The 25,621-nt window shown below is 44.7% G+C and overlaps 3 protein-coding genes across 3 annotated transcripts; 2 read left to right on the forward strand and 1 right to left on the reverse strand.

Annotated features, from left to right (window-relative positions):
* The first annotated feature begins 8,836 nt into the window (after nt 1-8,836).
* LOC732780 (long chain base biosynthesis protein 2d) lies at nt 8,837-12,814 on the forward strand. The gene is made up of 12 exons (NM_001308503.1): nt 8,837-9,352; nt 9,435-9,500; nt 10,055-10,143; nt 10,233-10,378; nt 10,483-10,607; nt 10,698-10,791; nt 10,875-11,038; nt 11,367-11,528; nt 11,614-11,740; nt 11,835-12,001; nt 12,123-12,230; nt 12,349-12,814. Exons 1-12 carry the CDS (start codon nt 9,227-9,229, stop codon nt 12,442-12,444), a joined length of 1,470 nt encoding a protein of 489 aa, NP_001295432.1. The 5' UTR covers nt 8,837-9,226; the 3' UTR covers nt 12,445-12,814.
* Nucleotides 12,815-17,485: 4,671 nt separating this feature from the next.
* LOC100274155 (RING finger protein) lies at nt 17,486-21,150 on the forward strand. The gene is made up of 4 exons (NM_001148533.1): nt 17,486-18,413; nt 18,665-18,715; nt 18,820-18,892; nt 20,839-21,150. Exons 1-4 carry the CDS (start codon nt 17,746-17,748, stop codon nt 21,058-21,060), a joined length of 1,014 nt encoding a protein of 337 aa, NP_001142005.1. The 5' UTR covers nt 17,486-17,745; the 3' UTR covers nt 21,061-21,150.
* LOC100383656 (Prefoldin chaperone subunit family protein) lies at nt 21,143-25,270 on the reverse strand. Its single transcript, NM_001176300.1, has 11 exons — nt 24,721-25,270; nt 24,251-24,310; nt 23,997-24,164; nt 23,398-23,461; nt 22,687-22,970; nt 22,500-22,598; nt 22,355-22,388; nt 22,081-22,172; nt 21,704-21,760; nt 21,541-21,618; nt 21,143-21,443 (listed from the first exon to the last, which is right to left on the reverse strand). The coding sequence occupies exons 1-11, from the start codon at nt 24,922-24,924 to the stop codon at nt 21,381-21,383; spliced, it is 1,203 nt and encodes a 400-aa protein (NP_001169771.1). The 5' UTR covers nt 24,925-25,270; the 3' UTR covers nt 21,143-21,380.
* Between the last annotated feature and the right edge of the window lie 351 nt (nt 25,271-25,621).

Consider the following 25,621-nt stretch of genomic DNA (forward strand, 5'->3'; position numbering starts at 1 on the left):
GTGTGTCAAATTTATGTCGATGACATAATATTTGGTTCTACTAACCAAAAGTCTTGTGAAGAGTTTAGCAGGGTGATGACGCAGAAATTCGAGATGTCGATGATGGGCGAGTTGAACTACTTCCTTGGGTTCCAAGTGAAGCAACTCAAGGACGGCACCTTCATCTCCCAAACGAAGTACACGCAAGATCTGCTAAAGCGGTTTGGGATGAAGGACGCCAAGCCCGCAAAGACTCCGATGGGGACCGACGGACACACCGACCTCAACAAAGGAGGTAAGTCCGTTGATCAAAAAGCATACCGGTCAATGATAGGTTCTTTGCTTTACTTATGTGCTAGTAGACCGGATATTATGCTTAGCGTATGCATGTGTGCTAGATTTCAATCCGATCCTAAGGAGTGTCACTTAGTGGCGGTGAAGCGAATTCTTAGATATTTGGTCGCTACGCCTTGCTTCGGGCTCTGGTATCCAAAGGGGTCTACCTTTGACTTAGTTGGATACTCAGACTCCGACTATGCTGGATGTAAGGTCGATAGGAAGAGTACATCGGGGACGTGCCAATTCTTAGGAAGGTCCCTGGTGTCATGGAACTCTAAGAAACAAACATCTGTTGCCCTATCCACCGCTGAGACCGAGTATGTTGCCGCAGGACAGTGTTGCGCGCAACTACTTTGGATGAGGCAAACCCTCAGGGACTTTGGCTACAATCTGAGCAAAGTCCCACTCCTATGTGACAATGAGAGTGCTATCCGCATGGCGGAGAATCCTGTTGAGCACAGCCGCACAAAGCACATAGACATCCGGCATCACTTTTTGAGAGACCACCAGCAAAAGGGAGATATCGAAGTGTTTCATGTTAGCACCGAGAACCAGCTAGCCGATATCTTTACCAAGCCTCTAGATGAGAAGACCTTTTGCAGGCTGCGTAGTGAGCTAAATGTCTTAGATTCGCGGAACTTGGATTGAATTGTAGCATACATGTGTTTATGCATTTGATCAGGTTCATTCTGCATTTTGTTGCTTATTGTGGTGCTCAAGTTGTACCAACACTCCCTGGACCTCACAAGTCTGTTGCAAAGTGATGCACATGTTTAGGGGGAGATGTGTTACAACTTGACCCTTTGAGACTAACCATGTGCTTGAGTTTGGTAATTTAGCCTCGAAGGAGGATTGAAAGGGAAAAGGTGGACTTGGACCATGAAAGACTTCCACTGCACTCCGATAAGAGGGTAACTAATTCCAAGTTCATCTCATGAAATCTTATTGCCATTTGCTCTTAATTGAAGACTTTGGTGAGGCAATGGGGTTAAAAGGCCAAGATTGATCCCGTTTTGGTGCTTGATGCCAAAGGGGGAGAAAATAAAGGCCAAAGCAATTAAATGGATCAGCTACCACTTGAGAGATTTTGAAAATAGTAGAATAGAGTTTTTGTTGTGTCAAAAGCTTTTATTGTCTCTATTGTCAAAAGTTGGCTTCTTGTGGGGAGAAGTATTGATTATGGGAAATAGGGGGAGTTTTTGAAATCTTTGATCAATCTCTTTTGGAATGACTCTCTTTATGCTTCAACATGTGTGTTTGACTTAGAGATAGAGATTTGAGTTGATTTGCAAAAACAAACCAAGTGGTGGCAAAGGATGATCCATATATGACAAAATTGAATAAAACTCAAAGTTAGTTTTTATTTGAAGTGATTTTGCACTTGTTCTAGTTGCTTTATGTTGTGTTGGCATAAATCACCAAAAAGGGGGAGATTGAAAGGGAAATGTGCCTTTGGGCCATCTCTAAGTATTTTGGTGATTGAATGCAAACACAAGTGCTTAAATGTGAAAATATGCCCAAGGATGATCAAAGTGCAAATCACAAGTTAAGGTATGTTTCTAAGCCTTAGTACATTGGTTTTGTGTACTAATATATTTGTCTAAGTGTTAGAAACAGAAAGAAGAAGAAGAAGAGAAGACTTGGCTGTGTGCAGCCAAGGGGCTGCTTCGGTCTGGGGCACCGGACTGTCCGGTGGTGCACCGGACAGTGTCCGGTGCGCCAGGCTGCCTCGGCCGAAGAGGCCGCTCTCGGGTTTTTCTCCGGCGACTTCGGCTAAAATTCACCGGACTGTCCGGTGTGCACCGGACTGTCCGGTGAGCCAACGGTCGGCCGGGCCAACGGTCGGCCGCGCGATCGGCGCGCGACACGTGGCCGAGCCAACGGTCGGAAGGAAGCACCGGACTGTCCGGTGTGCACCGGACTGTCCGGTGCGCCAGATCTGCAACGGTCGGCAACGGTCGGCTTCGCTTTTTATGGAAACAAATCGGGCACCGGACAGTGTCCGATGTGCACCGGACTGTCCGGTGCGCCACGAGACAGAAGGCAAAGATGGCCTTCCAGATTTGTTCCCAATGGCTCCTAGCTGCCTTGGGGCTATAAAAGGGACCCCTTGGCGCATGGAGGAGAAAACCAAGCATTCCTACAACTCTTCTAAGCACCAAGACACCAATCTCACGCATTCGTTTCATTGTGATAGCATATAGAGCTCTTGTGGAGTTGTGAACTCTTTGTGTTGCGTTGCGAGCTCTTGTTGCGACTTGTGTGCGTATTGTTGCTCTGATTTTCGAGTCTTGTGTGCGTTGCTCATTCCCACCTTACTCCGTATTTCTTTGTGAACTCAATTGTAAGGGCGAGAGACTCCAAGTTGTGGAGATTCCTCGCAAACGGGAAAAGATCAAAGGAAAGAAAAACACCGTGGTATTCAAGTTGATCATTGGATCACTTGAGAGGAGTTGAGTGCAACTCTCGTCCGTTGGGACGCCACAACGTGGAGTAGGCAAGTTTTGTACTTGGCCGAACCACGGGATAACCACCGTGTCAACTCTGTGATTGCTTTCTTGTGGTTATCGTGTTTTGAGTTCTCTCTAGCCACTTGGCCATACTTGTGCTAACCCTTAACAAGTTTTTGTGGCTTAAGTTTTGAACTTTTACAGGATCACCTATTCACCCCCCCCCCCTCTAGGTGCTCTCAAAGCTGGCTGAAAAGCTAAGTGTTTGGCAGTCCGCAGCAGCTTTTGGTGGCCAGAAGCTGCGAAAAGCCGAAACAAACAGGGCCTAAGGCCCCCTTTGGCAAGGCTCATACTATTCTCAAAACGGCTTCGGCTCTAGCTCCTCTGGCTTCTTGGCTTCTCTAGAGGAGCAAGAGCCGTTTTGCAATTCATTTGGCAAAACAGCTTCTCACGAGGAGACAGTGACAAAGACTGTAATTTCGTGAAACATTATTGTGTGCCGGATAGAAGGAGCCGGTAAAAGCTTGTTTGATGGCTCTCCTTTGTCATTTGAGGAGCTTGTTTGATGGCTCTTCTTTGTCATGTGAGGATCCAATAGCAAAACGGCTCTGGCTCTTTGATGGCTCTGAGTGAGGAGCCGTTTTTTTAAGACCGTTTGGTACGACTTCACGAAGAGTCAGAAAAGAAGCCACCGAGAGAGCCCTGCCAAAGGGGCCTAATGTTTGTGATGCACCATATACTCCATGAAATATATTTGCATAAAAAATCTACTGGATATATAAATACTTATAGTAGTTTTTTATAATAAATCCAGTCAAACTTAAAAAGTGGATTTACTCTTCTTGATGATATATATATATATATTTCATAAATTTGCAAATTCACCTCCATGTATGAATTATTTGGATTACTACGCCTCGTTTGGATCATTGGAATTGAATTCCATTCTAACAATAGTAATTTAGGCATATATCAATTAAGCTAATTCGGTTTTATGCAAAATATATTTGTATACTATTATTTGCAAGATGTCGAAGATATTTATGTGCTACATTTTTACTATATGGGAGTGAGACGAAGAATATCATGTAAGTTATAGATTAGAAACCAATTCTAGTAATGTATAAAATCATTTCCCACCCTCTACCCATGAATTTGAGATAGGCTTATATCTGAACTTTAGAAAGTGGTGGAATGTCAAATTCCAAACTAAATAAGTTACTTTATTGAGTGAATTCTAATTCCTCTAAAATGAAGGGATCCAAACGCCCCGTAAGGGTTAGTTTGGAAACTCAAATCCCCTTCGGGATTGAAGGGGATTGGAGAGGAAATTAGTTCATTTCCTCCTTAATCTCCTTCAATCCAAAGGGGATTTGAGGTTCCCAAAGTACCCGTAAGATGTTTTATTGCATACATGGCATATTACCCGACTTCGACACGTTGCTAAGAGTACGGATTAACTTAAGCATGCATGGATTTTCTTTGGAATTAAAACTCGCGAGGGGTGTGCTTTTGGACAAAAAATCCTTACGAGGTAAAGTCTCAAAGATAAAAGCGATATATATATTCTTGAATGTAGAGCAGTAGAGGTAGGAGCTATACTGTTCAATTAAGTACAAAAAAATGTCTATGTTACAACAGAATATCTACGATTGTCTCTTCGAAAACAAGGTGCGGTTACACATGACAGCAAAACACCGCCAAGGTAGGGTTTAGGAAGACGAGTCAATTTTGTTGTTTTCATGATGAGTCAATTTTGTTGCTTTCATACGGCCACAAAAGACATAAATGGCGACTGCGTTGAAATTAAGTGTAGCTTTGTTTTTTTTTTTTGAAACATGTCTATGGGCCTCCACGCCAAGATAGAAACATTTGTACTGGTTTTAGTAAATCTAGTCAAAACAAAGTGAGATCCTGTTTAGAAACAAAGTTTTTTAAAAACCACGGTTTTTAAAATATTACAATATATTTTAGTCATGACAATACCACAGTTTAAAAACTGCCGTTTTGAAAACTGAGGTCCTGACCTAAGTCCCTGTTTGGTTTAGGGTGATTAAAGTATAGTGACTAAACTTTAGTCACTTTTAATCTCTAAAGAAGCAAGCATGATTACTAAAGTGGAGTGACTAAACATAAATTCTTTAGTCATCAAGGGTTTGACTAAAAGGGACTAAAGTATGATTTTTACCTCATTTGCTCTCTCATCTTTCTTAGTGCAGGAGACATTTATTAATTAATAGGAGTAATACAGTCATTTCTTCGCAGTAATTAATAATTTTTAGTCGATTTTAGTCACTGAAACCAAACGTATTTTAATAACTAAACCTTAGTTACTAAAGTTTAATCAGGTGGATAAAGAAACCAAACATAGCCTAAGTTTAGAATACCTTAAAACAACTACAATATTTATAATACTTCAGTTTTGAAAATAGAGATTTTAGCTACAACAACAACAACAACAACAACAAAGCCTTTTTGTCCCAAGCACGTTGGGGTAGGCTAGAGATGAAACCCCGTATGAAAACCTCAGAGCTCAACCCCCAAAGAACAGAAAAGGGAAACAAAGGCAAAGGAGAACCGAAAACAACGAAACGGGGAAACACATAAAAGAGATAAAACCCACAAGGACCAGCAAGATCTAAAATGGACACAAGAAAAGGTCAAACGATTAAGGAGGAAAAGCGAAACTATCAATCAGGGTTCTGGCACGTGAATTGCACACTTCCACCCCTTCCTATCTGCGGCGAGCTCTTTGTCAATATTCCACTCCTTCAGGTCTCTCTTCACAGCCTCTGTCCACGTCAAAGTTGGTCGACCTCTACCTCTCTTCACATTTTCGGGACGCCTAATTATTCCGATATGCACTGGTGCCTCTTCAGGTCTTCGTTGGATATGTCCAAACCATCTCAAGCGATGTTGCATAAGCTTCTCCTCAATTGGCGCCACTCCTACTCTCTCTCGTATATCATCATTCCGGACTCGATCTCTCCTTGTGTGGCCACATATCCAGCGCAACATACGCATCTCTGCCACACTTAGTTGTTGGACATGTCGTCTTTTAGTGGGCCAACATTCTGCTCCATACAACATAGCCGGCCGGATTGCTGTCCTGTAGAATTTGCCTTTTAGTTTGCGTGGCACCCGGTGGTCGCATAAGACACCCGCAGCTTGTCGCCACTTCAACCATCCGGCTTTAATTCTATGACTGACATCCTCATCGATGTCTCCCTCCTTTTGAAGCATTGATCCTAAGTAACGAAAAGTGTCTTTCTTGGGTACCACTTGCCCATCAAGACAAACATCGCCATCCTCATACCCCATGGCACTGAAATCACACTTCATATACTCTGTTTTAGACCTACTAAGCCTAAAACCTTTTGCTTCCAGCGTCTGCCTCCACAATTCCAACTTTTGAGAAACACCACTCCTACTCTCCTCAATAAGTACCACATCATCGGCAAAAAGCATACACCACGGTAAAACTCCTTGTATGTCCCTTGTGACCTCATCTATCACCAAAGCGAAAAGATAAGGGCTCAAAGCCGACCCTTGATGTAGTCCTATGTTAATTGGAAAGTCATCGGTGTCTCCATCACTTGTTCGGACACTTGTCACAACATTAGTGTACATATCTTTAATAAGATTAATGTACTTTGTTGCTACTTTGTGTTTTTCCAAGGCCCACCACATTACACTCCTAGGTACTTTGTCATAAGCCTTCTCCAAGTCTATGAAGACCATATGCAGGTCTTTCTTTTGTTCTCTGAATCTCTCCATAAGTTGTCTTAGTAAGAAAATGGCCTCCATAGTTGATCTCCCGGGCATGAAACCAAACTGATTTTGGGTCACGCTCGTCATCTTTCGCAGGCGGTGTTCAATGACTCTCTCCCATAGCTTCATTGTATGGCTCATGAGCTTAATTCCACGGTAATTAGTACAACTTTGAACATCTCCTTTGTTCTTGAAGATTGGTACTAATGTACTCCGCCGCCACTCGTCGGGCATTCTGTTTGCCCGAAAGATGGTGTTGAAAAGCTTAGTCAGCCATACTATCGCTATGTCTCCAAGACATCTCCATACCTCGATAGGGATACCATCAGGGCCCATCGCCTTTCCTACCTTCATCCTTTTTAGCGCCTCCTTAACTTCATATTCTTGTATCCTTCGTACAAAACCCCTGTTGTTGTCATCGAATGGTTCGTCCAATTCTATTGTAGCACTCTCATTCCCTCCATTGAACAATTTGTTGAAGTACTCCTTCCATCTGTTCTTGATCTCTTCACTCTTCACTAATAGTTGGTTTGCTTCATCCTTGATGCATTTGACTTGGTTGACATCCCTTGTCTTCCTTTCACGAATCTTGGCCATCCTATAGATATCCTTTTCTCCCTGCTTTGTGTCCAGCCGTTGATAAAGGTCGTCATAGGCTTGACCCCGGGCTCTACTAACCGCTCGCTTTGCAGACTTCTTCGCTATCCTGTACTTCTCTATGTTTTCTGCACACTTGTCATGATGTAAGCGTTTGTAGCAATCTTTCTTCTCCTTGATAGCCTTTTGGACATCTTCGTTCCACCACCAAGTGTCTTTAACTTCCCTTCTGTTCCCTTGACTCAACCCAAACTCTTCTGAAGCTATCTTTCGGATGCATGTCGCCATCTTCCTCCACATGATATTTGCGTCTTCCTCTCCTGCCCAAGGGCCCTCCTCGATAACTCTCTTCTTGAAAGTTTGGGCCACATCCCCTTTAAGCTTCCACCACTTTGTTCTAGTGACCTTGTTATGCTTATTTCGTTGTAAACGAATCTTAAAACGGAAGTCAGCAACGACAAGCTTATGTTGGGTTACCACACACTCTCCAGGTATAACCTTGCAATCTAAGCAGGCATGCCTGTCCTCTTTTCTCAAGAGGACGAAATCAATCTGGCTAGTGTGTTGGCCACTACTGAAGGTCACCAGGTGGGATTGCCTCTTCTTAAAGAAAGTGTTTGCTATAAACATGTCATAGGCTAGGGCAAAGTTCAGGATTTCCTCTCCTTCTTGATTCCTAGTCCCAAAGCCGAAGCCTCCATGTACACCCTCGAAACTGGTGCTAGATGTACCCACATGGCCATTGAGATCTCCTCCTATGAAGAGCTTCTCGCCAACTGGCACACTACTAACCATGTCCTCCAGGCCTTCCCAGAACTCTCTCTTTGAGTTCTCATTAAGGCCTACTTGAGGAGCATACGCGCTGATAACATTGAGAACCAAGTCTCCAATGACCAGCTTGACTAGGATGATTCTATCTCCTACCCTCTTAACATCTACTACCCCATCTTTGAGGCTCTTGTCGATCAAGACGCCTACTCCATTCTTATTTGTTGCAGTCCCCGTGTACCACAACTTGAAACCTGTACCTTCCACTTCCTTCGCCTTCTGTCCCTTCCACTTGGTCTCTTGAACGCATAAAATATTTACCCGTCTCCTCACCGCAACGTCAACTATTTCTCGTAACTTACCTGTTAAGGAACCTACGTTCCAACTGCCTACACGGACCCTAGTTGGCTCGACTAGCTTCCTTACCCTTCGCACCCGCCGAGGAAGATGCAAAGACCCTTGCTCATTTTTCACTACACCCGGGCGCCGATGTAGCGCGCCACTAAGGATGCGACGACCCGATCCTTGCTCACTTATCACCGGCTCCAGATCAAGAGACAGCGCGTCACTTGAGGGGTGACGACCCGGCCCTTGCTCATTTAACACCATACCCGGGTTCCGATATGGCGCGTCGCTAAGAGGGTTACGCCCCAACGGTTTTCTTTGTGGTTTCATCTCCATAAGATTTGGCTGGTTTTTTACGTTGGTTTGCCGGACCTAACACAACCCTCCTCCTTTACCGGGCCTGGGACCGGCTATGTTGAAACGACTCAAGGAAGTCTTCCAATCAACATAGGCGGAGTTTTAGCTAGTTTATCAAAAATCATCATGTATATAATACTACAGTATTTAAAAATGCTGCAGTATTTTTCTAAACTTGTGAAAAAACTTCACTACTAAACAACTCCTAAGGAGTAACTGAATGCCGATGCCGTGCTCCGCCGGTGAGGTCACCGCGGCGGCACTGGCACGGGATCCATCTTCCTCCCTCGTCGTCCACGTTCAAACCCCTGCCCCGATTCCAATTCCATCAATTCCATCGAGGTGGCAGATTCGAATTGATTAATCCGTTAACAAGAAAATATACTAGTCACCACCCCTCTCTCCTCTTTCGTCGCCATCAACGACCGCTTCCACTCCGCCTGCCGCTCCCTTCCTCGGCAGCAGCCCGCCCGCCACCGCGTGAATTCGCGGGGGCTACAAATCCCGCCCCGCCCGGCCCTGCCACCGCGGCATCTCACCTCCATCCACCACCGTCGTCGGCCAAGGAAAAGGAAAAGGAAAAGAAAGGAGCGGGGAAGCGGGGCACTGGAGCAGTGACCATGGTGAGGCTCCCGTACGTGACCGCGCTCACCACGCTCTTCAGCTACGGCCTCCTCTTCGCCTTCGGCCAGCTCCGCGACTTCTTCCGCAGGATCCTCGACGCCCGCAAGCCCAGCAACCTCAAGGTGCGCTGCCCGCTCCCCGGATGCGTCGCGCTCGCTGCTCCATCTCACGCCGGCTGACTCCTTGCCGTTGCTTTCTCCGCAGGGCTACGCGCCGATCTGCTTGGGACTCGAGGATTTCTACACGCGACGCCTCTACCTCCGCATCCAGGTGAGGCGACTGACAACGTCGCGTTGCATATTCCTTTCTAATTTGTTAGGTCGAGCAAGCAATAGAGAGCCATTATTCCCTTTACTCCCTGGTCCTTATGATTAGATGACACCATAACGAAATATTATACCATATGTCCATATAGAAAACCGTTCCAACTGAAAAAAATTTGGTAGAGATTGGTCTCTTGAATTGTTTCTGAAGCACAACATTTTTTAAGAGCATATTTCATCTACTATTGAGCTGGAATTTTCATCATCGAGAAAATAAAGTAGACTATCAAAGAAAGGAAAGCTTTTGATTTTCAAGTGATTTCCACAGGAACTGAAAGATTGCCTCATCGCACTTGCAGCGTGCTATTCAGTATTAACAGGTTACAGAGTTCCATTATTGTAAAAACTCTTTTCATATTAGGTACCTATGAACCATGTATATATATAAACCTAAAGGTTCTAATGCTTGGTATGTGAAGGGTTACAGTTTCACCATTTACCCACTGATGCTATATCTATTTAGGTTTCCTTGTTGACTTATAATCTCAATTTCCATGATAGGACTGCTTTGGCCGGCCGATTGCTAGTGCACCAGATGCTTGGTTCGATGTGGTTGAGCGCTACTCAAATGACTGCAACAAGACACTCCAGTGTGTTACTCTTACATTGCATCCTATAGTAATTTAGCAATCGTCTCAGCGTGGATGTCAACATCTAACCTGGTGCATCTTTGATGCAGTCGTACCACAGCAACAACCAAATGCCTTAACTTGGGTTCCTATAACTACCTTGGTTTTGCTGCGGCTGATGAGTACTGCACCCCTCGTGTTATTGAGTCACTGAAGAAATATTCGGCTAGCACGTGCAGTGTTCGAGTTGATGGAGGTCGGTGCTTATGTTTATCAAACTGTGTCACGTTTTACGTAGGTTGAGTGGTTTCAGTAATATATCAAAATTCGTTAGACTGATTGAGTTTTATCTGATATTAGGCAATACTAAGTTGCACACAGAGCTCGAAGAGCTTGTTGCAAGATTTGTTGGTAAGCCTGCAGCTATTCTTTTTGGCATGGGCTATGTGACAAACTCTGCTATCATTCCAGCGCTGGTTGGGAAGGTATGTTCTATGTTGTGAAGATATATGCTCAAACTTTCTGTTTTGTTCTTTTCATGAGCTCTGCAGCTGAGGCTACTGTAATAATTGCAGGGAAGCCTGATTATTAGTGATTCACTGAACCATAATTCTATAGTCAACGGAGCTAGGGGTTCAGGGGCCACTGTTCGGGTTTTTCAACATAACAGTAAGTGACTACTGACTAACTATGCAAGTGCTGAGGTCAGTGGAGCACTGTAAAGTCTAATGCCTTTCCTTCATTTCTCCTAGATCCTGCTCACTTGGAAGAGGTATTGAGAGAGCAGATTGCAGGAGGCCAGCCTCGCACACACAGGCCATGGAAGAAGATCATTGTAATTGTCGAGGGAATTTATAGCATGGAGGGGGAGCTATGCAAACTCCCTGAGGTTATTTCTGTCTGCAAGAAATACAAGGTTTGAGTTTTTTTTTTGTGGTGATGACTTGTGTTTCGTATTAGGATCACTGTGCATCTTAATAACGGCAATAAATATTTTCCTGTGTATGGGATGTGGGCTGGCATAGATATCATTGCAGCTTTCACTAGTGACTTAAACTACTAGTTTTGTATTGGGTAGACTAAGGTCCTGTTTGGAAGCACCCAGTTTTTAAAAACTGGTTTATAGAAATTGAGGTGGTTCCAAACATACCAGTTTATGACTCAGTTTATAGAAATTAGATTCTCAGTTTCTTAAAAACTGGGTTGCTTCCAAACAGGGCCTAATATACCTCACATATGAACAGGCCTACACATATCTAGACGAAGCACACAGTATTGGAGCTGTTGGGAAAACAGGGAGAGGTGTTTGTGAGCTGCTCGGAGTGGATCCAGCTGATGTTGACATTATGATGGGTACATTCACAAAATCATTTGGATCATGTGGAGGTTACATTGCAGCATCAAATGTAAGCGTGTATAGTCACTTAGCTGTTGTTGACTGAATACATTTTGAAGTTGACAAATCTGACCCACCAAATGTTCATTTTTTAGGAGATTATTCACCATCTAAAGCATACATGCCCAGCCCATATTTATGCAACATCCATGTCACCTCCAGCAGTCCAGCAGGTCATTTCAGCTATAAAGGTCATCCTTGGGGAAGATGGAACTAACAGAGGTACAACATAAAGAATTCCAAATTCTTACACCTTACCAGTTTCTTATACTTCCTGCCTTGTTGAATGTCTTAATGTAACAATTGTTCTAATTAGGGGCCAAGAAGCTCGCTCAAATTCGAGAGAACAGCAATTTCTTCCGCTCGGAGCTTCAGAAAATGGGTTTTGAGGTTCTTGGAGATAATGATTCACCTGTCATGCCTATCATGCTTTACAATCCTGCTAAAATTCCTGCATTCTCAAGGGAGTGCCTGAGGCAAGCTGTGAGTTCTCATACAAACCGTCTGTTATGTGCCTAGCATACAGTGCTTACATCTCTTAGCGAGAGTTTGTCTCAAAAAAGTTCCTCATTTTGTAAGTTCACTAATATGATCTATTCCACAGGTTGCTGTTGTTACTGTTGCATTTCCTGCCACGCCACTTCTACTTGCGAGAGCTAGGATATGTATCTCAGCTTCCCACTCCAGGGAAGATCTCATAAAAGGATTGGAGGTAAAACACACACGTTCTCTTATCTGTGTTACTAACTAGTTGGCTTGGTGCAACATACTCCACTGCTGTACTGATTGCTATGCAGGTTATAGAACTAAACCTCATGCCAACTTTGCAGGTTATCAGCAAAGTTGGTGACCTTGTGGGTATCAAATACTTCCCGGTTGAGCAAGAAAAGACCACGGCTGTTGAAAATCTGAAGAAAATTCAATGAACAATGGCAAGAACTCTGAAGCTGTTGTAGGGTCATCTTAGTGTGCATCGCATGCCTCAGTTTGGCCCTTCTGTGCACCTCTGGGCCCTTTTTTGTCCTTCTGTTTGTGGAGAAATTTAGACTTTGTACAGTATGTATCATCCACCATAGTTGAAAATATAACGGGCAGATAGACATTGTCATCGAATTCGGAGAAGTAATTTTTCCGGTCACCACTTTAAACCATTTAGACTATGTGACTGAAACCATGTAGATATTATTATCGATCATTCTGGTTGTTTTGAATTGGACGTAGATAGGTCCATCTTTGTGACCGAGTAATAAATCTGGAGTACAGAAATGGAAAAGGCAGCAGAGCTGAATCCGAATATTTTGGTGAGCAGTGCTTAGTGTTGATTTATTTGACTGAGTGATCTTACCAGTCACCTGTGGCCCATAAGTTGTAGTTACTCAGTATGCTTTACTTCAAGGACATGGGCATAGTGGTAAATTTTCATGGTGAATCAAGGAAGTTAACCTTTTGGCAGTAACTTGTACTGGACCTTGGGCCTTGACTTAATGTGGATGTGAACTTGTGAAGAAGCCGATATGACAAGAGAGGATAGAGTGGGCCATACCGGTCACTGAAATGTTACTAGGGTCGAGAGGCTGGATAGAGAAGTTGCTGTGACATTGTGCTAGGAGCGCACAAGCATGGTATTCAATTAAACTGGAGCACACGGCCTTTCTCGTTAAATGTGCTTCTGTTTGTCTTGTTATGACTTGGTGTGGTGTGTGTCAGTGTGTGTGTGTGTGTGAATGTGAAGCTGGGGCATGACTAGAGGCTGGAGCATGAGAGGCAGCTGTGGTCATGCCTGTTATGATGCCAAATGCCTGATGCAGTGTACTGCTGCTCCCTGCTTTGCATGGCACAAAAGGGCCTCGTTATCTCTCTGTCTAGTCAGACAGGAGACTGCACCAGTACAAAACTTACTCCTGGTATTATATAAATATGCAGGTGGATGGATTCAGGCACTCAGCACTTTGCCTTGACGGGGATGAGTGAGATGTCTGTGGAAGTCTGGATGTGGTTCTTTTTATAAAGGAAAGCTCGCTGTGTGGATTCTCTCTTGGCTCCATCAGCCAGGGATTCAGACTACATGTGCAGATGTGTTGTTCTGTCCAGTACTATATGTAGGCAATGGGAAAAAAAAAAAGACTCAATCCAGGAACAGAACTGTAGCTGAAGAACAGTGGCTCCTACTTCCTTTGTGGTGCATGCTAATGCAGAAAGGGAAAGAGTCAAGAGCTGCTACAAATTGAACTGAACTGGGGGTATATTTGTTGCTCAGGGATTTGGAATAACAGCAGCCTGATGGAAGCTTGGAGACTTTTTTAGGCTCCTCTGCTCCTGGAGGCTGGAGCTGGACAAGATGGGCAAGGTATTTATGTTGGTGGTAACGGCAAAGGTGATTCCTGAATCATCATAAACCCTAAACCTAAACCCTTAACTTGGCATCTCTTAACTACTTTGCTGCTACTGAACACATATATGAACTGCATTGCCAATTCCCAGGTTCATTCCTGTCCTGGTCAATTCTGAACTCCTTTAATTTGCTACTGTTGATGATACACTAGCTAGTAACTGCATCTTCCTGAATTTTTTTTTGAGATTACTGAATAATTGAGGCCTGTCTTGTCTCTTGGTCTGCAAGAAGCCAGGAGGCAAACTGGCTTCAGAGATACAAAAAACGGTTTTATATAGGATCGATCTGCAAAGTTAATAGCCGTTGAGCACATACGTGTGCGTGCATATGCTTCTTTACATGCATGCCAATTTACTGGTTTTTTTTTCCGGGAACGTATCCTGTGCTCATGGAGCTCTTGTGCTCATATGAGCACTTTAAATCTGGTGCCTTCATTTCTCATCCAGGGGTGAGGGCGGCAGTGACACACAGAAGAGACAGGCGGCGCGGCGCAACAAGGGTGGCACACAGAAGAAACTAGGAAATGTTTATTCACACTTGGATGAGAAATGAAGACACCAGATTTAAAGTGCTCATATGAGCACAAGAGCTCCATGAGCACAGGATATGTTCCCTTTTTTTTTCCAGAGACGTGCATGCATGCATATGCACTTATGCAGTGGCCATGTACTACGGCCAACAGCTCTATAGCTTTATGTGTAGTGGAAGTAGTATCCTACCAAAGAAGCATACAGAAACAGTGAAAAGAGGCAGGACATGAACAGGAAGATACCCTCCTCGCTGAGCCTGATGGAAGGCTGTTTCTGCTGCCATTATATAGCTTGTGGTGGCCTGCCAAGTGCCAAGTGAGGTAGCCAGCAGCGAGCACTACTGCAATGCAAAAATAAAAATAAAAATATCAGAGACAGCTAGAGACAAAAGAAAGTAGAGAACAAACACTAGAGGGGACACTGAAACACAGAGGACGAGCAGGCCCAGACCCGTTTAGCGGCTTCATTCATTCACAAGGATTCATCAGAGATGTGTCTTTCCATGGCATCAGTGCATGGCTGCAGGCCTTGTTGTTGCTGCTGCTGACAGCTACAGCATTGCAAGGCAGCCTTGTGCTGCTGCACTGCATCTGCATGCATGCATGCATGCATGTGTGATCTATGTGCATGGTCCACAAGATCTTCTTTGACATATCACGAGGACATATGTGATCTGAACCCTGATCTCCCCCAGTACAAACATCTTGTCATGCACAGCAAAATATTTTCTTTTCCTCCGCCCGTGCCATGCACATTGGAGACAGGAGAGACGGGGAAGGATTGGGAGAGAGTAGATTTAGTGTTGTAGTGTGCGTGCACTTTATAAGCATGCAGAAGTGTGGGCTGGTCAAGAGAGACTGCAAACTGCCCTGCGCCTGCACTCCACGAGTGAAAGCCAGATCTAATCGAAAGTAGTGAGGTGCTTCAATTTCTACGCAACATTTCATCTCAGAACGCCAGCCTGAAGGCAGCCAAACAGTGCTCACATCAAGAGGCTAGGCTACCTCTCAATTCTCAGGTACTGCTGCCTGGTTGCCATCATGACATCTACCAAAGGGACAACATGTATCATAAAAAATAAAGGTGTATGTGTCTACTCTCTTCCACGATGGACTGATTGTCTGATCATCAACACACACAAAAAAAATGCGAACAGGAATCCAGTTTTGTTTGTATATGCAGGTGGTACATGTCTCATGTGCATTATGAAATTATGATGCCGAGTTTTTTTCTTCTCTCGACAGTAACATGAGACACGCTTTTTATTAAGAGGAAGAAGTAGAGTTTCAAAAGGTATAAAGGACTCGCAAGAATACGAGGGGGGATTAGCATGTTAAGGGCTAGTTTGAGAACTCTATTTTCCCATGCAATTTTTATTTTCTCAAGGAAAAATGAACTAATTTTCCCTGGAAAAATGAAAATTTCTTGGAAAAATAGGGTTCCTAAACTAGCTCTAATAAAATATTAAAATCATACTTCTTCCCACATACAGTATTCTTTATTCCAACGTCGACACAGGAAGATTAAGACCATAAGCTAGTTATTTACGTACTGCTGGTAGTGGTCAGCACGTATTCAGTATAGTATGGACAGATGCTAGCTTGGGATCTGAAATTGTCGGCATCGTATAAGGTTGTGCTCGCAATATAATGCCTCATAATATCCATTTTCTGAATATTTCTTGCACGCTGAGCAGCTGTGCCCACGATTTTCTTTCATGGCACTGATCCACATGCAATGTGGCCAAGATAACTTTAACAAAAAAAGATGTGGGTGATATATTGTGTTCCTCTGAATCAGATTATTTGCAGCATTATAATTACCAAAGGAGTATGAGAATATTAAAACGTAGTCCCTTAAAGGACTCCATAACAGACCACAGAGTATTATTTTTGTACTTTTGGCCTCGCCATGAACCATGAGGCTGATACTAAAGTAGATATGTCGTCTACATGCTGGAGCCATTAGATGGCCTGTGCATGGGTGCATGTAGTCCCTTGCTCTTTGTTTAGATGCAAAATTGTTTTTTTTTCTCTCTCTTTAATCTGTTCCTGCTGCATTACGTGATGGCCTCACCCCTGCAATGGTTGACAACTAATTAAGTACCCAGCTGAGATCCTGCTGTGGATCATGCACGAACTCTTGAAGACACTTGGTATTCTATATATGGTCAAGTTGATGTAATGATTCCATGGAATTGATAGTGGTGCCCATCAACTTACAACAGTGATCTAACATTAGTCAAACTCAAATGAGTAGAGGAGGAATCAGCTGTGAGCTCAATTATTACTGTAAAACGCATGCAGAGGTGGTAATACATGAATAAATATGCAAAAAAAATTTACAGAAATACATGAGGCTCAGTGCAACTCATTCAGGGAATTATATATGGAAATTGGGTAACATAAACTTTCTGTATATTTTGTTTTTCTAATGACCTTTTTTCATATAATATCTGAATGTTTAGCATGCTTCACGTACAAGTGGTTTCATGCTCTTTTCCATCAAAACATTGAACTACTTTCTGTATATACCAATAGATAAATAATGGAAAAGGATGCAGTTGCTTAAGGCCCTGTTCGGTTTCACCGGAATAGACCAGTATTTATTCCAGCTCATCAAAATCTATATAAATTAGAGAAGTAATCCGGCTAGTAATCAATCCGGGGCTCAAATCCATAACAACCGAACAGAGCCTAAGTGTGGGTGGTGAAAGGCTACACCTAGGCTGAAGATAGTAACCTTTTGGTGTGTAGAGAGATTAGCAAAAGTTAGGATAGTAGTGGAGTTGCCATGCTGTCACCTCAACGTACACGACACTTTCACTTGTTCGCACAGTAGCATCAGGGTTTCCTTCTTCAGCCTCTCCATCGTCCACCGATCCCAGGGAGATGGATGGATTCTAGTATTCTACAACACGATCATGGCATAAAGTAATAATACTATAATTCTTCATTTGCAGCACAACTGCACAAAGCAAGTACTAGTATTAATTTCATCTCTCTTGACCACAGGCGGCTCCACAGAGTCCCAGACCAAAGGGAAAGAAAGTGAGGCCACACCATCATCTCTCCCTTGGCTTGCTCCCGAATAGGAGAAAAGCGAGGACTCAGAATCCTCTTCTTCCTCCTCCCTTCCAAGTCATTTCTCTTCAGCTAGTTATTCACCTTCTTTCCTTCTGACTCCCCCAGACCCCCACAGACATATGCATGCATCTCCCTGCTTCTTCTCCATCCATCCATTCATCCATACATGCAGCCATGGTGCAGTCGGTGATTGAGATATGAGATGCACCAGCACGATCGATGACCATGGTCCCAACAACTAGGAACCTGTTGCACCATGACGGCGTCAAGAGCAGCCGCGGCAGGTCGTGCTACCACCCCGGCCAGTACTACGTCGGCATCGCCGCCCAGTTGGAGGACCAGAGCAGCAATCCGTCAACAAGATTCCCTCGGCCGCTGGCGACTATGGTAGTAGACGATGACGAGGCTGCTGCGGCGGGGACGAGGAGCTCGAGCTCCCCGGGCGCCGCCGCCGCCGCAGGAAACGACGACGAAGAAGGAGACTGCTGGCTCCAGCTAGGCCTCGCCGCCGCGTCGTCGTCGGCCTCCTCCTCCTCCTCCGGCGACAACAACATCACGGCTCCGGATCCGGGTCCGGCGCCCCCGCCTCCTGTGGAGGAGGGGCTGTACCTTTTGGCGTACGACAACAAGCGGAACGCGAGTGCGAGGCCGCCGCCGTTGTTCCCGCTGCCGCTTCGGAGCTACCACGTCGACCAGTCCTACGGCGGCGACCGCGGACGGTATCGACCGGCGGCGGAAGCTAGCGGGTCGGCCATGTCGGCGCCGCTGGCGCCTCCTCCTCCGTTCATCAGGTGCTCCGGCGGCGCTGCCATAAGAGTCGTTAGCCCGCCGCGGCGAACGGAGGCGCCCGGCGGGCTGTGGCTGACGCTTCGAGCAGCTCCCAACCAGTAAGTGCACACATGCATGATAAATCCACAGCTTTATTTAGCCTTTACTGCGACGATGTGCTTGCAAACATACGCATCATATTCATACCTACGTACGTTTGATCACATTAATTAGGTGGCATAAGTAACACATTATGCATGCACATATTGTTTAGATTTGTAGTGTTCGTTCTTGTTCATGCATGTTGCGTGGAGCGGCGCGCTGCATGTTTATTTAACTAGTTTTATTTCCCATATATATATGCTTGCAGAATCAGAGAGCCTGTTTTGCCCCAGATAGCAAAGAGCTACCTACGAATCAAGTACTTTTCTATCCTTTCTTCTTTTTTTGTTGTTCTATTTTATGACTAGCAAGCAAAGAGCTACCTACAAATCCATAGGCATCTGAAACTGATTTTGCACGCAGGGACAGCAACGTGACGGTGGCGGTGGTGATGAAGTACTTGGCCGACAAGCTAGGGATCACGCCGTCTCATCAGGTAGTACATCTATACATGCATGATGCATCACCCTCTCGAGAAGCTCATATGAACTGGCGTGCACTTGGAATCGATCATATATATGAAAGAAACATTATACCTAATCAATTAAGAGTACGTACAGGCCGGGGATCTCCTTTAATTAGCTCGTCGATCTGGAGAAAATAACTAGACAAAGGAATATAGTAGTAGGTCACAGGCCCACATCATATATATATGAGCTAATGCTATATATATACATATATACACACACGTTTTAATATCATCGTCTTCATCTTCAGCAGTATCAATCGGATATTGAAGCCATATGCATTATTTGGAGTAGGTCAGTAGTCGTCGCGCATGCATGCGCGCGGTTTGCAGCTGCATGCTAGCGTGAAGTTGGTTGATGAGCATATATGGCAGCACGCACGAGCAGTCGTGCATGGCTGCAACGACGACGACTGGGAAGCTAAGCACGCGCACTTTCCGTCGTGCATGCGTACACTCACTAGCTTTGGATTATATTGTATTAGACATGACACACGCGATGCACGCATGCACATACCCAAGCTAGCCGGCCCGTCACCTGATCGTCATGCTTCCGTAATCCTGCCGTTAATTCTTAATCGCTAACTATATACTGGTGGTATTTATTGGTTTATTATATATTTGCATCCACTTCTGTCAATTCTTAATCGCTAACTGTTAGCAAGTTGAACCTAATAAGCATGGCATGATATGCTTTTTGTTTACACGCACTTCTCCAGTTTCCGGGTCTTCATAGCACAAATCGTTATATTTTAAAAAAAAAACTTAAAAGTTTTAAAATTTTACTGTCTGTCTAGTCCATATTTCCATAACCTGAGCTCACGGTCTATGTTTATAGAAAAGCTAGAATGGCATCATATACGTCGTCTCGGCATGACATAGAATCTGATTTCAGCAGATGACGCACAACGCTCTGTTTGCAACGCACGTTTCTAATGGCCAAATAAACCAAAACATATATGACCCATGCATATATATTTTACGGCAACGACGCGATTCGAGAAGGGAATAGAATCCCAGGGAAAGCAACTTTTGCCCGCACCGCCCCCTTGCCCATGTCGTGGCTAGCTATGGGGTGGTTTCTACGTACGGTACGTAGGGCCGGCCGGCCGGAGAGCGAGCGCGCGTGTTGCACGCCTGCATATGTGGGCTAGCCAGCACGCCGGAGAGCGACGCCAGCGCTGAGGCACCTCTCTCTCTCTATATATATACTCTAGCAGCACGACCATACCACCAGCAGCAGCAGCTCGATCGATCTCCATGCATGATGTGATGAGGACATTCATTCCCACCGATCTCTAAAGGCAAAACTGAAGGCGACAGATCACCATCTGCTAGCTCTACTGCATGCATGCGTATTAGTGTGTACCACTACTGCTGTTTGTAAGCTTCCGTCCGCATGCACACGTCTCTATGCCATCACGCCGTACACGTAGCTAGAGCGCTAGCTAGCGACATATCTACAACTATAAAGCACGAAACTTTATTATTTATACAGCATGCATCGAACATCGTCCCACCACAAGAAACACGCATGACAACAATTCATGTGAACCTGAGTACCTGACCATTAAGGGCTTGTTTGGGAGCGAGTGGAATGAAGGGGATTGAGGATGCTAGAATCCCTCACTATTTAAAATTGAATAGTGGGGTATTCTAGCCCCTTCAATCCTCTCGATTACTCTTCCTCTCAAACAAGTCCTAACAGTTTATTATGAGCTTAACATATACATGTATTTAGAAATTTTAATGATGCATTGAGCGACCATTGTAGGTTACTTACAAATACTTGTGTTTTATACTCGTGTGTGTGCGTGTGTATCAGATTATTCAACATTTTACTGGATCTTATATAGCTGTTTGTGACGATTACCCACTGAATTAATGAATGAAATAATATACACATATAATGGCAGGTGGAGCTGACATGCAGAGGGCAGGTTCTTCGTCCCTTGCTGCCGCTGAAATACGTGAGAGAGACAATCTGGTGCTCCACGGCGCCGCCCAGGGAACGAGAAGAGACACCACCAGCAGCCGCCCTGCTGACTTCGCGGCGCTCATCGGCTGCTACTGACCATGTCATGACACTCTGCTACAGCACAAGTAGGAACAGCAAGCTAGCACCACTAAATCTGTAATTAACTGACCTTATTGGCCGACAGGCTCTGTGTGCAGTGGCTAACTAATGCGATGCTTGGACGTCCTGTGATACTAATAATTAACCGACCAAAAAAAACCTCGTTTTTAATTCCCTTCTTCGCTTGGACGTCCCGGTTTCACTCTACAGTCGGCAGAAGACAATCACTCCAGAACATGTCTAGCGTCCAGGATCCACAACATGTCTAGCGTCCAGGATCCACAACATGTCTAGCGTCCAGGAGTTCAGACAGCACAGACAATTTGAACGTGTTCAAGATGCAATCTATCAGACACCAAAGGTCCACCCGAGTGTCCAGACTCACCGCCCTCCTTTCTGCATCTTGAACCTTGACACGGGCCTTGAAGAAGCACAAGTACCAGGCTGGCAAACATTCAGGAAAATAGTAAGAGAAGAGATCGATGTGGATTTACACTGCACCAGTGTCAAGTTTACAAGAAAGAGGGGGGGAGCATCATACTTTTGCCAACGAACTAGCCACAGAAGGTTCAATGGTGGAAACATTGTCGTCGTGCTCAATGATAGATCCTGTAAAGGCCTGCTGACATAATAAATCAAATAAGCTAAGCACAGCAGCAAGTTCAAAGGGCGTGCCAGTAACATCAGGCTGAGTACAAGATGACCTTTCGTCCACTTGATATTATCTTTCTGTCACGAGATAGAGCGGGGTCTGAAGAATTCTGCAAATATAGATAATCATGATTGAAGCAATGGTGGTCACAGTGAACCATGGCATATAAATGTTAGCGAAGGCAGGGGAATGTTTAGAGAACAGAGCTGTGTACATCTGAATGCCAAGTAAACACAATTGCTGTTTGGGGCATTTGTCTTAACTCCTAACTCTAGTACATACTTAAATTCTTTCGAGAGAACCGGTGCTCTTGTTTTTTCATGTACAATAATGTTGGTGCTCAAGTTCACCGTAGAAACCCATGCTGAGAGGCTAATGTGGGCAAAAGAATGAACAAACAAGTTCTGTAAGTATCAAAGCCATACGTACCTTGAGCACAGGATCAGACTGTATAGAATCCAGTAGCAAGGGAGGAGACTTTGACGAACTAACTACATATTTGTCGTCTTCAAAAGTAACAGCTGCAAGTAGAACGTGTGGGTCACACACAAATCAACAGCATGGTACATAATACTACACACTTATAAAAGGCAGATGAAGCACCAAGAGAATCAGGTTCAGTTCCACCTCCAGCAACAATACACAAAGATGTCAATTCTACCATGCTACATGTAAGTTGTCTCCAAACATCTGCTGAACTAACCTTTAGTGTGAACTCGGACATCAGAATTTGTTGCCTGCGATAAGAAGAAATACAATGTTATGACCGAAAGGAATTTACGCAAATATTGTGTTCAGTTCATTCAGAGACAATGCAGACGGTAGACAAACAAGAATAAACAACATACAGAGGTTTGGCCAGGAAATGCTAGATGAGATGTATGGGATGATGGCTTATGAGAAATGCCTATCAGCATTTCATCTCCTCCAGGCTTCTTCAGTGCACTCTTCAAATATTAGTGAGAGGATTAAAATAAATAATTCCAGCAGATGAACCAAACTATCTTAGCTCAAATTAGCTTGAGAAACAAGTACCTTAATATTCCCATGACTCCTATCATTGCCGCCACTTCCAGAAAATGAAGCGCCAAAACCAGAACTGTAGTCTTCATTGACATCACTTAAAGCATTTCCAGATTCCTTATTTTCCTCGCCATCATCACTTGTTCCAGCATCTCCATCATCATCGTCGCCATCATTATCATCTTCACAGGCACTTCCAGCATCCTTTTCTTCCCTTTCAAGTTCATCTAACCTTGCCATGATTCGAGCATGTTCCCTGTCTTTATCGGACATAACCACAGTAGCAACTGAAGCCTCTGAAGTAGACAGGTAGAAAATAGAAGTCATGTCAAAGTAGAAGATTCAAGTTAGTTGCTACACATGTAAGCACCAAAGGTTCACTGCCAGTTTTATACCACCGAGAAGAAGATATCACCAGAGCAACAAGTAAACATATATAGAAAAAAATAGATGGATGGACGAAACAGGGACAGATCAGCTTGCTGCAAAAGCAGTTAAACTTGGCAAAACCAGCATTACCAAACAAGTATATTCTACAATTCAAAAAGGATTTAAAAGAAAGTAAGGATAGACATACTGCAGGAAAAAAATATAAACTCATAAGAATGGAAAACAAATCATGAAGACAAGATAAGAACATATTAGTTTATAGCCATAAGCGACAACAACAACAACAAGCCTTTACTGACATTAGACAATTAAAAGGAAAATCCAGATGGTTACCTGATCTTGATGAATTCGTCTCTAAGTCCTCATCATACTCTTCCCTGATTTCAACAAGACCCTCCTGCCCACATCAACATAGTTAAGCATCCAGTTAAATGCAAGTGAGCACACAAATACGTTTGGGTGAAATACCAAGATGGAAATACTAGTGACTTCTGCTAAGACAAAATGAAGTGAACTTATAAACAATAGAGCTACCTCAGTTATAAGTATAAAGTCTACAAGGCTATATATTGCTATACCCTAACACACTGCTTATAGTCAGATGAGATCATTGCTTGTCTTAAGTATCGGTAAGCAGTATAGTATTTGGCAGCAGTGCGATTTAGCACATGAGCAAAAACTGATGAGCACTCACAATAATCTAAACTGAGGTTATGGTGCTAAATTTGTGTGCATACTGAGACACAATAAATGCAATTAATGTGTCCATATGTCAATAAAATTATGTGGTCATTCATTAACCAATTGTATTTTTTCCCCTTACCAAGGGTTATCGAGGAAATTGATATGATGGTTACCACCACAGCGTCACCAAGTAAAATACTAGTCTACCATTACTCGTATATACAGAACCAATAAGAGAGGAGCCCTACTGAAGCCTCGGTGGCCGTGAATTCAAAGAATTTGGCCTCAGCTTCAAGGTCAGCGATAGTTGCCTTCATTGCTTCGACTTGAGCTTCCAATTCCTGCCCCCTCCTGTGCAATATATTAGTCGTCTGCTTAGCCGACCTCTCTGCATAGTACCCCTCACCCAGAAGCACCTAAGACGCAATGCAACCCCATGAGCAAGAAATTGATGGGCTGACAGAGACTGAAAATTAAAACTGTTCCATGGCGGAAACCATACCAAGAGTTCATTTGTGTGTATTAAACGCCCTGGGAAAAAGGCGGCGCCACCAAAGGGAACCTGCAATCCATAGTTCTTTTTTGAGAGAGAAAAAAATATTGTTGGGAAATATTTAAAACACACAAGATGGCACTAAGAGACCAGTATTTCCCTATGTTGCAATCACAGGATCCTTACAGCACCACAAAAGGAATCTCCTCAAGCTCCAAAATCAATTGAGAATGTAAATCTAGACATTGAAGACAGTAGTCCCTGTGTATAGCTAAAGTACACCAAATGCCTAGAAGTGGACGATTGGAGGAGACAAGTTACTAGTACCAGTAATTAGGAAGGAGTAACTCAGCTTTCAGACTGCCAGCAAACTAACAAATGATGGAATCGGAAACAGCAGGCGAGCTACCAAATCTATCTCTGGAAGAAGACACGACACGAATGGCTGCTAGTTCAGACTTGAGAGAGAAGGTAAGGACCATGATATCGTGAGAGAGTTCGTCGGGGAGCCTGTTGACGAGGGAGACGAGGGCGGCGTTGTCGGCGGCGAAACCCTGGAGGCGGGCGAGCTCGGCGCGGCGCCCAGCGACGGACTCGGCCACCCTCGCCACGGCCCTCTTCGTCTCCTCCGGCGAGAACACGGTGCCCAGCGGCGTCGCCGTCCCCTTCCTCGGCGCAGCCATCGCCTCTCCGCTTCGGCACACACACAAAAAAAACGCTACGGCACGAACTGCAAACCCAGCACTGCCTCAGCGCGTTCTCGCCCGAGAGCCCCGCTCTGTGCTTAATTGGTTTGGCCGAGCGCGTGCGCGAGTCGCTTCTCCCAGACTCGGAGCACAGTAGGGGGAAAGGCCGAGGGACAGCGACAAGAAAAGCGATGAATCTAACCAGCCCGGATGGAGGTCGCCTCTCCCTCCCTCGCCGTCGATGGAAGGCTGGGACTTGGGACTAGGAGTGGTACTAGCGATGGAGGCTGGCCGGGTGGGACTTGGGACTCGGAGCGGTAGCGGGGAGAGAAGCTTGAGAGAGAATAAACGGGAGGCGGCGGTTGCGGACTGGGAGCTCCGTCTGGACGAAGGGAACCCCTGTCCGACACCAGACAACCCCGGTAAGGTATGCACCAGCGGCCCAGCCCAATAAAACGAAATTCTGCGGCCCAATAATGTGTCGATGGCTGGACGCATGGTGCAGTGCAGGAGTCCTGTCTATATTTGCCGCTGGAAGGTCCACACTGCTTGGTTAGTTCGACGGTCTGCATTTGTCTCGTACAAGACACCCGCAGCCTTTGTCTGTTCCTCGTCATCACCGTGTGCCGGCCCGTCCCTTTCGCTCGTCACATGCTCCCGTTACCAACACGTACAGGCAAACACGCAGCCGAAC

Source organism: Zea mays, chromosome 8 (genome assembly GCF_902167145.1).
Source record: "Zea mays cultivar B73 chromosome 8, Zm-B73-REFERENCE-NAM-5.0, whole genome shotgun sequence".
In the NCBI taxonomy this organism is placed as follows: domain Eukaryota; kingdom Viridiplantae; phylum Streptophyta; class Magnoliopsida; order Poales; family Poaceae; genus Zea; species Zea mays.

What these genes read in the sequence shown, in the direction of transcription:
- LOC732780 (NM_001308503.1), top strand. Translation starts at nt 9,227, where the DNA reads ATGGTGAGGCTCCCGTACGTGACCGCGCTCACCACGCTCTTCAGCTAC. An exon ending in TTCCAGCGCTGGTTGGGAAG is followed by an intron (nt 10,608 to 10,697) that starts GTATGTTCTATG and finishes TAATAATTGCAG; the next exon opens with GGAAGCCTGATTATTAGTGA. An exon ending in GGAAGATGGAACTAACAGAG is followed by an intron (nt 11,741 to 11,834) that starts GTACAACATAAA and finishes TGTTCTAATTAG; the next exon opens with GGGCCAAGAAGCTCGCTCAA.
- LOC100274155 (NM_001148533.1), top strand. Translation starts at nt 17,746, where the DNA reads ATGACCATGGTCCCAACAACTAGGAACCTGTTGCACCATGACGGCGTC. An exon ending in CTTCGAGCAGCTCCCAACCA is followed by an intron (nt 18,414 to 18,664) that starts GTAAGTGCACAC and finishes ATATGCTTGCAG; the next exon opens with AATCAGAGAGCCTGTTTTGC. An exon ending in GGATCACGCCGTCTCATCAG is followed by an intron (nt 18,893 to 20,838) that starts GTAGTACATCTA and finishes ATATAATGGCAG; the next exon opens with GTGGAGCTGACATGCAGAGG.
- LOC100383656 (NM_001176300.1), bottom strand. Translation starts at nt 24,924, where the DNA reads ATGGCTGCGCCGAGGAAGGGGACGGCGACGCCGCTGGGCACCGTGTTC. An exon ending in AACTCTCTCACGATATCATG is followed by an intron (nt 24,311 to 24,720) that starts GTCCTTACCTTC and finishes TATGGATTGCAG; the next exon opens with GTTCCCTTTGGTGGCGCCGC. An exon ending in TACACACAAATGAACTCTTG is followed by an intron (nt 24,165 to 24,250) that starts GTATGGTTTCCG and finishes ATTGCGTCTTAG; the next exon opens with GTGCTTCTGGGTGAGGGGTA.